The sequence below is a fragment of the Alosa sapidissima genome, chromosome 20 (assembly GCF_018492685.1).
Source record: "Alosa sapidissima isolate fAloSap1 chromosome 20, fAloSap1.pri, whole genome shotgun sequence".
In the NCBI taxonomy this organism is placed as follows: Eukaryota; Metazoa; Chordata; class Actinopteri; order Clupeiformes; family Clupeidae; genus Alosa; species Alosa sapidissima.
Window position 1 is genome coordinate 31,927,849 of NC_055976.1, and position 12,136 is coordinate 31,939,984.

General features: G+C 42.9%; 2 protein-coding genes across 6 annotated transcripts in view; both read left to right on the plus strand.

The window, feature by feature from the left end:
- Positions 1 to 5,455, plus strand: part of tmem41b (transmembrane protein 41B) — a 29,777-nt gene extending 24,322 nt beyond the window's left edge. Inside the window, exon 11 of the mRNA XM_042073849.1 lies at positions 3,911 to 5,455. Coding sequence (XP_041929783.1) covers positions 3,911 to 4,080 — 170 coding nt within the window. The 3' untranslated portion in view covers positions 4,081 to 5,455. The remainder of the gene's footprint in view (positions 1 to 3,910) is intronic.
- A 5,010-nt stretch (positions 5,456 to 10,465) lies between these two features.
- The window catches only part of dennd5a (DENN/MADD domain containing 5A), a 67,063-nt gene continuing 65,392 nt past the window's right edge, over positions 10,466 to 12,136 (plus strand). For all 5 annotated transcript variants that reach the window (XM_042073830.1, XM_042073829.1, XM_042073831.1 and 2 more), the window contains exon 1: positions 10,466 to 10,750. In XM_042073830.1, coding sequence (XP_041929764.1) covers positions 10,651 to 10,750 — 100 coding nt within the window. In that variant the 5' untranslated portion in view covers positions 10,466 to 10,650. The remainder of the gene's footprint in view (positions 10,751 to 12,136) is intronic.

The window sequence follows — 12,136 nt, forward strand, 5'->3', positions numbered from 1 at the left end:
TATTCCACACTAGGCTGCTTATTCCACACTAGGCTGCTTATTCCACACTAGGCTGGTTATTCCACACTAGGTTATTCCACACTAGGCTGCTTATTCCACACTAGGCTGCTTATTCCACACTAGGTTATTCCACACTAGGTTATTCCACACTAGGCTGCTTATTCCACACTAGGATATTCCACACTAGGCTGCTTATTCCACACTAGGTTATTCCACACTAGGATATTCCACACTAGGCTGCTTATTCCACACTAGGCTGGTTATTCCACACTAGGTTATTCCACACTAGGATATTCCACACTAGGCTGCTTATTCCACACTAGGCTGCTTATTCCACACTAGGCTGCTTATTCCACACTAGGCTGGTTATTCCACACTAGGTTATTCCACACTAGGTTATTCCACACTAGGTTATTCCACACTAGGCTGCTTATTCCACACTTGGCTGATTATTCCACACTAAGCTGATTATTCCACACTAGGTTATTCCACACTTGGCTGATTATTCCACACTAGGTTATTCCACACTAGGTTATTCCACACTAGGCGGATTATTCCACACTAGGTTATTCCACACTAGGCTGCTTATTCAACACTAGGCTGCTTATTCCACACTAGGTTATTCCACACTAGGCTGCTTATTCCACACTAGGCTGCTTATTCCACACTAGGCTGCTTATTCCACACTAGGCTGGGTTCTATTAACCCTGAAAATGCACCATCTGAAGTATGAAATGAACGAGAGAAGAGAAACGAGAGAATAGAAACATGTGAATATTGCAAAGACTTACAAATATCGCAAGAAACACTCATGAGGTACATTCAGACGCATTGAAATAGCATCATGTCACACATTTTTTACATTTAGGTGAGTCACATGACACTAAAGCGTTCAAAAAGGTGGTGCGTTTCATTTGGTCTTTTGAAGAGACAGGATTATGTTTATAGTTGGTTCCAAATGAGGACATCGGTGCGACTCTACTCCGAACAATAACAAAATGCACCTACAATAAAATGTTAAATGTAGAATATGCCCTCCCAGAATTGTCATACATTGTCGCTTTATATTTAGTTTACATTCACCCTCAATTTATAAATACCATGGTTTTTGGTGAATACAATTGAAGGTAAACTGTCAAAGCATATCAGTATTTGGGAGATCCTCATATAATGGCATTGCATCACTTAATGGAAACGCAGACTATTTGCAATTGTGTTTTTTCCACTTATCCTTTTGCGTAAAACTGTAATATAAACCCACTTACTGTTGTGGATTCAGTACAAGTAGTTCTAGGTGAATATATATGGCCATACATAAGTAGTTCTAGGTGATTATTACACGGCTCTTCAGAGTGCTGCAGAATGCTCCATTCACTTGAATGGGCCTTCCCTCGATAACAGACCATGGCTAAGTATAACAGACCGCTGTCAAGGAAAATGGGCTTTGTGCTTCTAAGTCAATTCTTTCATATCACTACGCAAGGATTGGAACTTCATTCAAAAGTGAAAGCAGACGGTTGATCAGCTGTGTTCTAAAGAATGTTTGATTCAAGTTCAGTGTGTGTTGTTGCGAACTATTTGTTTCTCAGCAAAAGCCATGATGAAACAAATAGGCTATAGCCTAGGCTATGTAGGCTAAAGTGATATCGTGGGGAGTTTATTATTTCGTTTTGGCAAGTAGCCGTGTAATAAGCGGGATAATGTATAGAACGCCGGTCATTATTGGGAAAATAAGTCCCTTCAGGGCGGAACAAGAGTCCTCCACTGCGCGTCGGGGTCCGGTTCGCCCTGTCGGGACCTATCTCCCGACAATGACCGACGTTCTATACATTATCCCTTACATATATATGGCCATACATAAGTAGTTCTAGGTGAATATATATATGGCCATACATAAGTAGTTCTAGGTGAATATATATGGCATACATAAGTAGTTCTAGGTGAATGTATATGGCATACATAAGTAGTTCTAGGTGAATGTTGTGCGTTGATATGTACCTGTGTGTGGCTTTGTGTTGGTGGTAGGCTGATGGTACCTGAGTATGTGTATTGATGTGTGTGTATAACTGATAACTGTGTGTGTGTGTATTGATGTGCATATCTGCTAGTGTGTGTGTGTGTGTATATTGATGTGCATATCTGTGTGTGTGTGTGTGTGTATATTGATGTGCATATCTGCTAGTGTGTGTGTATATTGATGTGCATATCTGCTAGTGTGTGTGTGTGTGTGTGTGTGTATATTGATGTGCATATCTGCTAGTGTGTGTGTATATTGATGTGCATATCTGCTAGTGTGTGTGTGTATATTGATGTGCATATCTGCTAGTGTGTGTGTATATTGATGTGCATATCTGCTAGTGTGTGTGTGTGTGTGTGTATATTGATGTGCATATCTGCTAGTGTGTGTGTATATTGATGTGCATATCTGCTAGTGTGTGTGTGTGTGTGTGTATATTGATGTGCATATCTGCTAGTGTGTGTGTGTGTGTGTGTGTGTATTGATGTGCATATCTGTGTGTGTGTGTGTGTATTGATGTGCATATCTGCTAGTGTGTGTGTGTGTGTGTGTGTATTGATGTGCATATCTGTGTGTGTGTGTGTATATTGATGTGCATATCTGTGTGTGTGTGTGTGTGTGTGTGTGTGTATTGATGTGCATATCTGTGTGTGTGTGTGTGTATTGATGTGCATATCTGTGTGTGTGTGTATTGATGTGCACATCTGTGTGTGTGTGTATTGATGTGCATATCTGTGTGCGTGTATATTGATGTGCATATCTGCTAGTGTGTGTGTGTATATTGATGTGCATATCTGTGTGTGTGTGTGTGTGTGTATATTGATGTGCATATCTGTGTGTGTGTGTGTGTGTGTGTATATATTGATGTGCATATCTGTGTGTGTGTGTGTGTATTGATGTGCATATCTGCTAGTGTGTGTGTGTGTATTGATGTGCATATCTGTGTGTGTGTGTGTGTGTGTGTGTGTATTGATGTGCATATCTGTGTGTGTGTGTATTGATGTGCATATCTGTGTGTGTGTGTGTGTGTGTGTGTGTGTGTATTGATGTGCATATCTGTGTGTGTGTGTATTGATGTGCATATCTGTGTGTGTGTGTATTGATGTGCATATGTGTGTGTGTGTGTGTATTGATGTGCATATCTGTGTGTGTGTGTATTGATGTGCATATCTGTGTGTGTGTGTATTGATGTGCATATCTGTGTGTGTGTGTATTGATGTGCATATCTGTGTGTGTGTGTGTGTGTGTGTGTGTGTATTGATGTGCATATCTGTGTGTGTGTGTATTGATGTGCATATCTGTGTGTGTGTGTATTGATGTGCATATCTGTTTGTGTGTGTGTGTGTGTATTGATGTGCATATCTGTGTGTGTGTGTGTATTGATGTGCATATCTGTGTGTGTGTGTATTGATGTGCATATCTGTTTGTGTGTGTGTGTGTGTATTGATGTGCATATCTGTGTGTGTGTGTATTGATGTGCATATCTGTGTGTGTGTGTATTGATGTGCATATCTGTGTGTGTGTGTATTGATGTGCATATCTGTTTGTGTGTGTGTGTGTGTATTGATGTGCATATCTGTGTGTGTGTGTATTGATGTGCATATCTGTGTGTGTGTGTATTGATGTGCATATCTGTGTGTGTGTGTATTGATGTGCATATCTGTGTGTGTGTGTATTGATGTGCATATCTGTGTGTGTGTGTATTGATGTGCATATCTGCTAGTGTGTGTGTGTGTATTGATGTGCATATCTGTGTGTGTGTGTATTGATGTGCATATCTGTGTGTGTGTGTATTGATGTGCATATCTGTGTGTGTGTGTATTGATGTGCATATCTGCTAGTGTGTGTGTGTGTATTGATGTGCATATCTGTGTGTGTGTGTGTGTGTTGCAGGCGTGGCTCCTCCGTCGTTCGTGGCGATAAAGGCGGGCACGACGCTGTACGCGCTGACCACGGCGGGTGAGGCGGTGAGCTGGGGCTCGTTGGGCATCCTGGCGGTGCTGGCGCTGCTCTCTCTGCTGCCCGTCATCTTCCAGCGACGCCTCAAGGACAAGATGCAGTAGCCCCGCCCACACTGGCCCACACTCACTCACACCAGCGCAGGATTGGGGCAGGCCGCTGTCACTCACACGCACTCATCTCTAGCCCGTCCCCTCTACTGTTGGTCTGCTCGTCCTCCTGATAACTACTGGCCTCTGATCTGGTCATCAACTGGCCTCTGATCTGGTCATCAACTGGCCATCTGATCCCTCACGACTGGTCATCTCACCTCCAGCCCCCCAGTAGGATGTGCCATAGCAGGAGCCCTCACCTGTTCTCCAATCCGCTCCCCCAGACCAGTGCTGACCAGACCAGAGCCCGTAGACCAGACCAGACTCCCCTGAATACACTCCACTGCTTTGACCTCTGTGACCTTCAGCTTCTCTCCATCACCTGCTCCTGCACTGAGCTGGCGTGTTCCCATTGGCCCTCAGCTGCTCCAGTTATGAGCTGGCGTGTTCCCATTGGCCCTCAGCTGCTCCAGTTATGAGCTGGCGTGTTCCCATTGGCCCTCAGCTGCTCCTGCACTGAGCTGGCGTGTTCCCATTGGCCCTCAGCTGGTCCAGTTATGAGCTGGCGTGTTCCCATTGGCCCTCAGCTGGTCCAGTTATGAGCTGGCGTGTTCCTATTGGCCCTCAGCTGGTCCTGCACTGAGCTGGCGTGTTCCCATTGGCCCTGCTGGTGACTGATGTGTCCTGGGCAGGCCTGTTCTGTGGACACTGATGTTGTGTGTGCTGCTATGTTCCTTCTGTCTTCATGAGTGTGGAGTTTTTAATGCTTCCAATTTTAGTTGATTGACTTGGGCCTTAAAGTTTAATGTTTAGCACAAGGTTTTAGTGGAACTGAGGGCTTTCTGCAGGCCACACACACACTCTTCTACTGTCCTGGAGAGTGACCTCAGAGGGGTTTTAATGTGAAATATGTCTTAATGTGTCTGTCTGTGTCTGTGTGCGTGCGTGCGTGCGAGCGTGTGTGCGTGTCTGTGTGTGTGCGTGTCTGTGTGTGTCTGTGTCTGTGTGCGTGTGCCTGTGCCTGTGCCTGTGCGTGTGCGTGTGTGTGTGCGTGTGTGTGTGTGAGCACGCCATCTTCATCTCTCATCCCATCTCTCCACTGGCATGTAGAGAAGTCTTACTGGAGCATTGTCACACACACACACACACACACACACACACACACACACACACAGTCTCTTTCCCTGTGGTCTCCTCAGGCCCCACACCAGAGCCCATCATGCCCTTCATCAGGTGTGGAGCCCCCTGCTGGCAGTCCTGCAGTATTACAACCACATAGTGCAGTAGGCTTTATATTTCCTTTTTGCAATGTTCTCTGATGTCATTAAAACTGGTTTATTACTAAAATATTTATTATGACATAATTAAATCCTCTGTTGAACGGTCACACTGCTTCTCTCTGGTCATTTATTCCACTCTCACTCTCTCTCTCTCTCTCTCTCTCTCTCTCTCTCTCTCTCCCTCCCTATCTCTTTCTCTCTTTTCCCATAATGACCGGCGTTCTATACATTATGCCGCTTATTACACGGCTACTTGCCAAAACGAAATAATAAACTCCATGATATGTCTCTTTACACTTATTTGTTAGCGTTTCGTTGTGGCTTTTGCTGAGTAACAAATAGTTTGCAACACACGCGGAACTTGAATCAAACATTCTTTAGAACATTATCAACCGTCTGCTTTTACTTTTGAATGAAAATCTGTTGCCATTGACAGTGGTCATTATTCAGAGGTCCTTAGACAAAAATAATGACCGGTAGATATTTGGGAAATCCCATTCAAGTCAATGGAGCGTTCTACTTGCATTGTGAAGAGCCGTATAATAATAATAAATAACTAAATGGATCAGACAAAGTGCTAGTGCACCTAGGGCCCCTGAGGAGGAGGAGCTTTGTGAGCAGAGCAGATGAGGATGGTTGGTGGGAATGGAGGGCCCTCACAGCCTGAGGGGAGGAGAGCTGTTTGAAAAACAGGTGGATCTGGATCTGATACTCTCCAGCCTCCTGCCTGATGGTAGAGGGGTGGAAGGGGATTAGATGGGTGAGATGGAGCTCTGAGTATTTTCAGTCCAGGTTTGAGTAGACGGGTGTTGAAATGTCACAGGTCTTAGTGAGGTCCAGCCCAATGATTCTTAACTGCTCTGATTAGTGCAGAATTCTCATCGGCTGAGCATTGTAGAGTGCAGACAAAGTCCTTTAAGGCAAGTCCCCCTGCTCAGTGGCCATCTTGGTAACGCACTGTGGGCAGTTATCAGGCACCTATGTTCCTAGTGAATGGGAAGGTATACAGGAAGGGTGGGATATGTAGAGACTACTGCATTGGTGTTATGAGTTAACCCTGTGCTGTCTCTTTAGAAAGTCTCTGGTAAAAACTCATTACTCCTGTAAGTATTTTAGCCTGTTTAAAAAGGCGCCTCAACCACTGTAGAATGTAGTGATAATAGATGAAAAACTATAAAGAAATGTAGAGATAGTAAAGGACACCACTAGGGTGTGTTACAACAGTTCAGGACAATTATGTGAGAATCAATCCCACAGCAGTGGACAGGTACACTGGGAACATGACATAACACATCATATGAAGTCAGCAAAACATTACCACAGTATCTACAATATTTACACATTATTTACACAATTATTTACAAAAGATTACAAGAATGGCATCAGATCAAAGTCTTCATTCAACCCTTTTGGGGCTAAAGTGTCCAGTATCTAAATCCAGTAAGCTTCTCTCTGAAGTAACAGACAATTAACATTTCCTCCACGGAAGGGCTGTTTAACCAGTTCAATGCCGCAATATCTGAGAGTGGATACATTGTGAGAGGCTTGTGTGAAGTGCACCGCTACTGGGCTTTGGGTGTCATGGTTGCGAATATTTGATCGGACCCAACATGCACGGGCACTTGAGCAAATAGATGACATTCTTGGTGTTGCAGGTGATCGCATTGGGGGCAGTTACCACATCTGTAATTCCCAAATGGAATAGTCTGTAAAAAATGTGGTGGAGTCAGTGGTGGAAGATGAGCTCTCACCAACATGTTTTTGAGATTGGGTGCTCTCTTGTACATAATGCGAGGAGGTGTGGTGAAAAATGTGCTGGATCAGAGTCAATAATATGCCAAAGTTTCTTAATGATGGATTCGAAATCTCTACCAAGAGGTGAGTATTGGACAATGCAATTGACTCAGGACTCAGATGTTCTGGATCTGGTGTGACTGAGACAATCAGTTTGCGACACATTTTCAAAGCGACTACGTGCTTGTGTAATCCATTCATGTTTGTATTGTCTCTGTTGAAAACGTTTTTCTAGATCCGCTGCCTGGGCTTGGAAATCACTGTCTGAACTACAGATCCGGCGAACGCGACTAAACTGAGATAAGGGTCCTACTCCTCTTGAGTGGAATAGGGTGAAGCGATTGTCCATGAAGAATAGAATTCCTGTCAGTGCTTTTGTGGTACAAGTTAGAACCCAGTCTGTTAGAGTCTCTGTACACAAGGATGTCTAAAAAGTTCATCCTGTGCTTGTCATATTCCATTGTGAATTTCAAATGTCGGCTGTTGGTGTTGATAAACTCATGAAATTGTTTCAATTGGGCCTCAGAACCTGTCCAAATTAAAAAAAATATCATCTATGTACCTCCTCCAGTTGGAAATTGAGGGTAGATGTGGGTTGCATAGTTGGTTCAGGATGATTTCCTTTTCAAGGAGTCCACAATAAAGGGATGCAAAACCTGGGGCCATTTTGGCTCCCATGCTGGTTCCTGACACCTGGAGGTAAAACTCAGAGCCAGAGAGGAAAAGGTTAGAAGTGAGAACAATTTCAATGAGGTCCACAATGCAGGAAGTGCTTGGGGTGTCGCTAGAGCGCGGATTTAAAAAGAATTTTACTGCCTTGAGACCCCCTTCAAAGGGTACGTTGTTGTAAAGAGACTCAATGGCCATGGTCACTAAGAAGCAGTGTTCATCTGTTAATTGAATCGATTGGATAATTTTAATGAATTCCATTGAGTCTTTTACATATGATGGAAGAGAGGTAACACGTGGTTGGAGAAAGTAATCCACGAATGCTGCAATTATGAATATGCTGCAATAGCTGCCACGACGGGCCGTCCAGGGGGTACATCTGTATAGATTTTGTGGATTTTGGGGAGAGTATATAAAACTGGAGTGACAGGGAAGTCTACTACCATGAAAGCATGTTCTTGTTTTGTAATTTCTCCACTTTCTAGGAGGGAATCCAACTTCCCTCTGCGCTGTTTGAATTCCTGTGTAGGATTAAGATTTAATTTGTGATAGAAGGTAGTATTGTTCAATTGTCTCTGAATTTCCCCATCATATGCTGCCCGGCCCATGATGACAATGGCCCCACCCTTATCTGCACTCTGAATCACCACTGTTTTGTCGTTTTTTATAGAGTTCAATTCCATCCTCTGATCCTCAGTCAAATTGTTGGCCACCTTATATTCCCTCTTCTTACTCAACAGGAGGGAAACATCTTTCTCCACTAATCTGCAGTATGTGTCTATGAATGCATTTCATTTTTGAGGGGGAATAAAAGTGCTTTTAAGGGAGTGGAATTGCACTTTAACGTGATTGATCACATGACCTATCATGGACGTATATATGGAGGTGTGTCTCCCCACTTGTTTCATGTCTGATGAAGGGCTGGGGCCTGAAACGTCACATGTGGTGATATAACATAGTGAGTCACTCATGTGATGTTTAATGCATTTCATCACAATAACAAGTTGCACAGATAATCTTCAACTCAGAATATATCCTACAGTACATATGAACTTAGATAGCGGGAATAAGCCTAATGCAGAACTGCATCTACCGTCAGCAACAACCGACAAGTAAAAAACATTTACTGCTAGTAACACTGGATTTGGTATGTGTGCTTGCCTCCATACTAGAGCTTGATAATGTGCTCTTCTAATATGCCATTGAGCAGCATCACTTGTTGGTGGTAATCTTTAGGCCATCTGATGTAGGCTACCCTAGGCCTTCCTGTGCTTATGGGATTTCTTTGACAGTTGCAAAGGGAAAAAAGTGAAGATAGTCTTCTTTGCTCCGAGTGTAATTTAATAAGTACGTTTCAACCACTCAGGTCTTAATCAGATAGGCCTACACCATATCTGTTGCAAAATCTGTGTGTATTTCTACATTAGGTCTATTTCTTTGATAGTTAACATCATTTGCTACCACATAACAAATACCAAATAACAATACAAAAGTTTCTTACAAACTTTCCTGCATACTATGTGCTGCAGTCAGATGGGTGTCCTAAAGACATAACTAGATCTTGAGCATCTATTACCAGTGTTGAATGAGCAGTTTTTGCAGCGATCACTACTGGACATTGCTAGACAGCACTTGAGTAAGGATGACTTATTTCCACTACACAAATAACCATCGCTATCTGCAATAGATACAGTACAGGGACAATAATCAGTTCATAGCTGAGGATTTGTCCTAGGTCCACTTCCCTTTCAGCATCAGTAATGATGCACTGGAGAATGTTTCTTTTTGTTGCACTATAAAGGATATCTTGTCTAAATGTTTTGCAAATAATCTCCATAGCACTCTTCAGCACTCCTCAAACATGCACACTCTTCCATTTTTCTGCATGGCTGGGATTTGAATGGTAGGAAAGAGCACCAGTATGATGTTTTAACTAGGACAGCACAGTCGCCTTTACAGTAACAAAAATAGTGTAAATCCTCTGTAAAGACTGACAACTGTTCATAATAGTTAGTGACAAAATACTTTCTACAGAAAAATGAGTAGACACCTACTATTCTATCAATTTATTATCAAGGAATCTATTTTGTTTCTAAACGTCATACTGAATTTTAGCTATTATTTCAATTTATATTTTAATTTTAGCCTATTTTCATTTGCTACTTGAGGGTCATTGGGGTAATTCCTGTCCTGTCATACAACATATCTGATACATAAAGAGTATATTAATGGCTTATTTTCTTTTTCCTGTGATATCTGATGGCAAAACCAAAAAGTATGTGAACCAAAAAGAAATGCTAATTATGCTAATTAGTAAGCTTAAAACTCAAAATTGAGCTTAGTAAACAAAATATTTGAATTTAGCACCCTCAAATTGTGTGAAATAGCCCCTTTACCGACTTTTCCTCAAATTGGACTTTTTCTGAACGTTTGTTAGCTATCTGCTCTCCCTAATACTTTATCACAGTATTGTGTTACTGTGACCTGTCTGTGCAGCCAGATACGGCTCTGTATGCAGCGTGACAAGGTCGCCATCTAGTGGCAGTAAAGAAGACACCACTCAGTTGTGCTGGGTGCTTATGTAGTGACGTAATTGGATAGCTTACATCAAGCGCAAGCGCAGTCTAAAGCAGATGAAAACAGCTGGAGGAGAAGGCCCATCATGCAATTCGCTCGCCTCTACGGGTTAAGCCTGTTCTGATTTTCAAGCCTGCCTCGGAAGATGTCCGCAATGGCTGCATCTCAAAGACTCAGAGTCTCCGACGATGCGTCCGAATAAGACGGCAAGAGGAAGGAAAGAAGCGGTCCGAAGGGGGCCCGTTTAAGGTCCCGGATCAGCATGACCACCGGCTTCAGCTCCAGCTCCGTCCGCTTCGCTGATTACTTCGTGATTTGCGGACTCGACACCGAAAGTGGACTGGAACCAGACGAGCTGTCCGGTAGGTTACGAGTTGTGAAACATTTATCTCCACAGAAGTGTACAGCTTTTTCGAAATACGGGGTTGTCATAGCCTACGGGTTGACATACGGCAGAGTGATGCTGCCTGTGTAGGCGACCTTTAAGGGATGCAAAACAACAACAACGCCTGCTCTCATCTCAACTAGCCAAATAAGTAGCCTACGCGTCACGGGTTCGGCTTCGCGATGTAAACGAGCGCCCAGGCTCATTTTGAGCCCTGTCAGAACGATGTTTTAAAGACTAGAATTGACAAACAGGCGAGTTAGACTTTTAAGTAATTTTATCTGGTAGCCTAATCATCACAGACTCGTTCGTTTATCATAATATAACGGTAATTTCGTGCGACGCACAGAACATGTAAATATCTAGCACGGCAAGTTTGAACCTTTCAACATCCGTGGATAGGGTAAGGAACATCAAACGCCGAATTGATAGGCCTATCTAGGGTCTTACCAGGACGCCTAGTGAGCAGTTCTCTACGTTGTGAATAATTTCTACCGGTAACACCTAGTTGCGGTGACATCGATCGACCCCCGCATCGTTCAGAATGTCTGCTAGCTGGAGGCGGATGATGCGCGCCTGAACCGCTAGGCCGAGGCCTCCCGCCTGCCTGCCTGTGTTGGTTGCGTGGCGAGCATGAGGATATTGTAAAGGCTTGCCTATAGAGTCCCATTTGGCCATTAACACAGATTTGTTGTGTTTGTGAATATGTCTGTTATGAGAGAATGGATAGCAGACTTGTGTGTGAATATGATATTTAAATGCATATAATAAGAGTATGGGCAGCATAGTTGTTGTTTCCTGTTATGTCTGTCTTCAAAACAATCCTAGTGGTCTGTCGTTGAACAGGTCCTTACACATGTTAAAGAGGGGTCGCCTGTTTACAACGTTGTGTTGTGGTCATTCTGCCCTTAAACTAACGGCTCCAGAGTCCAGGCTAACTTTTCCCTCCAGTAATATTTATATACTACGCACTATTTATATCTACACGCAACACTACTAGCGGTGGGCAATAAGGACTGACATTTATATACAATTTTTCTTTATTTTTATTTTTTATTATTTTTACTTTCATCCAAAGTCACTTACATATGTCAATTAATAGCAGGACCAGTTTCCCTGGAGTAACTTGGGGTTAAATGCCTTGCTCACGGACACAGAGTAACTTGGGGTTAAGTGCCTTGCTCAGGGACACAGTATGTATGTATGTATCAGACCCATGACTTCTATTTGACATTTATTTCCAGCTGTGTTTGATATTATGGTATTTATCATGAAGTTTATAACCTACTCTTAATATTATTTGATCTTTCCAGAGACAAACTCACCAAAATCGTGTATGTTAAAAGTATTTTTTTCAGCTGAA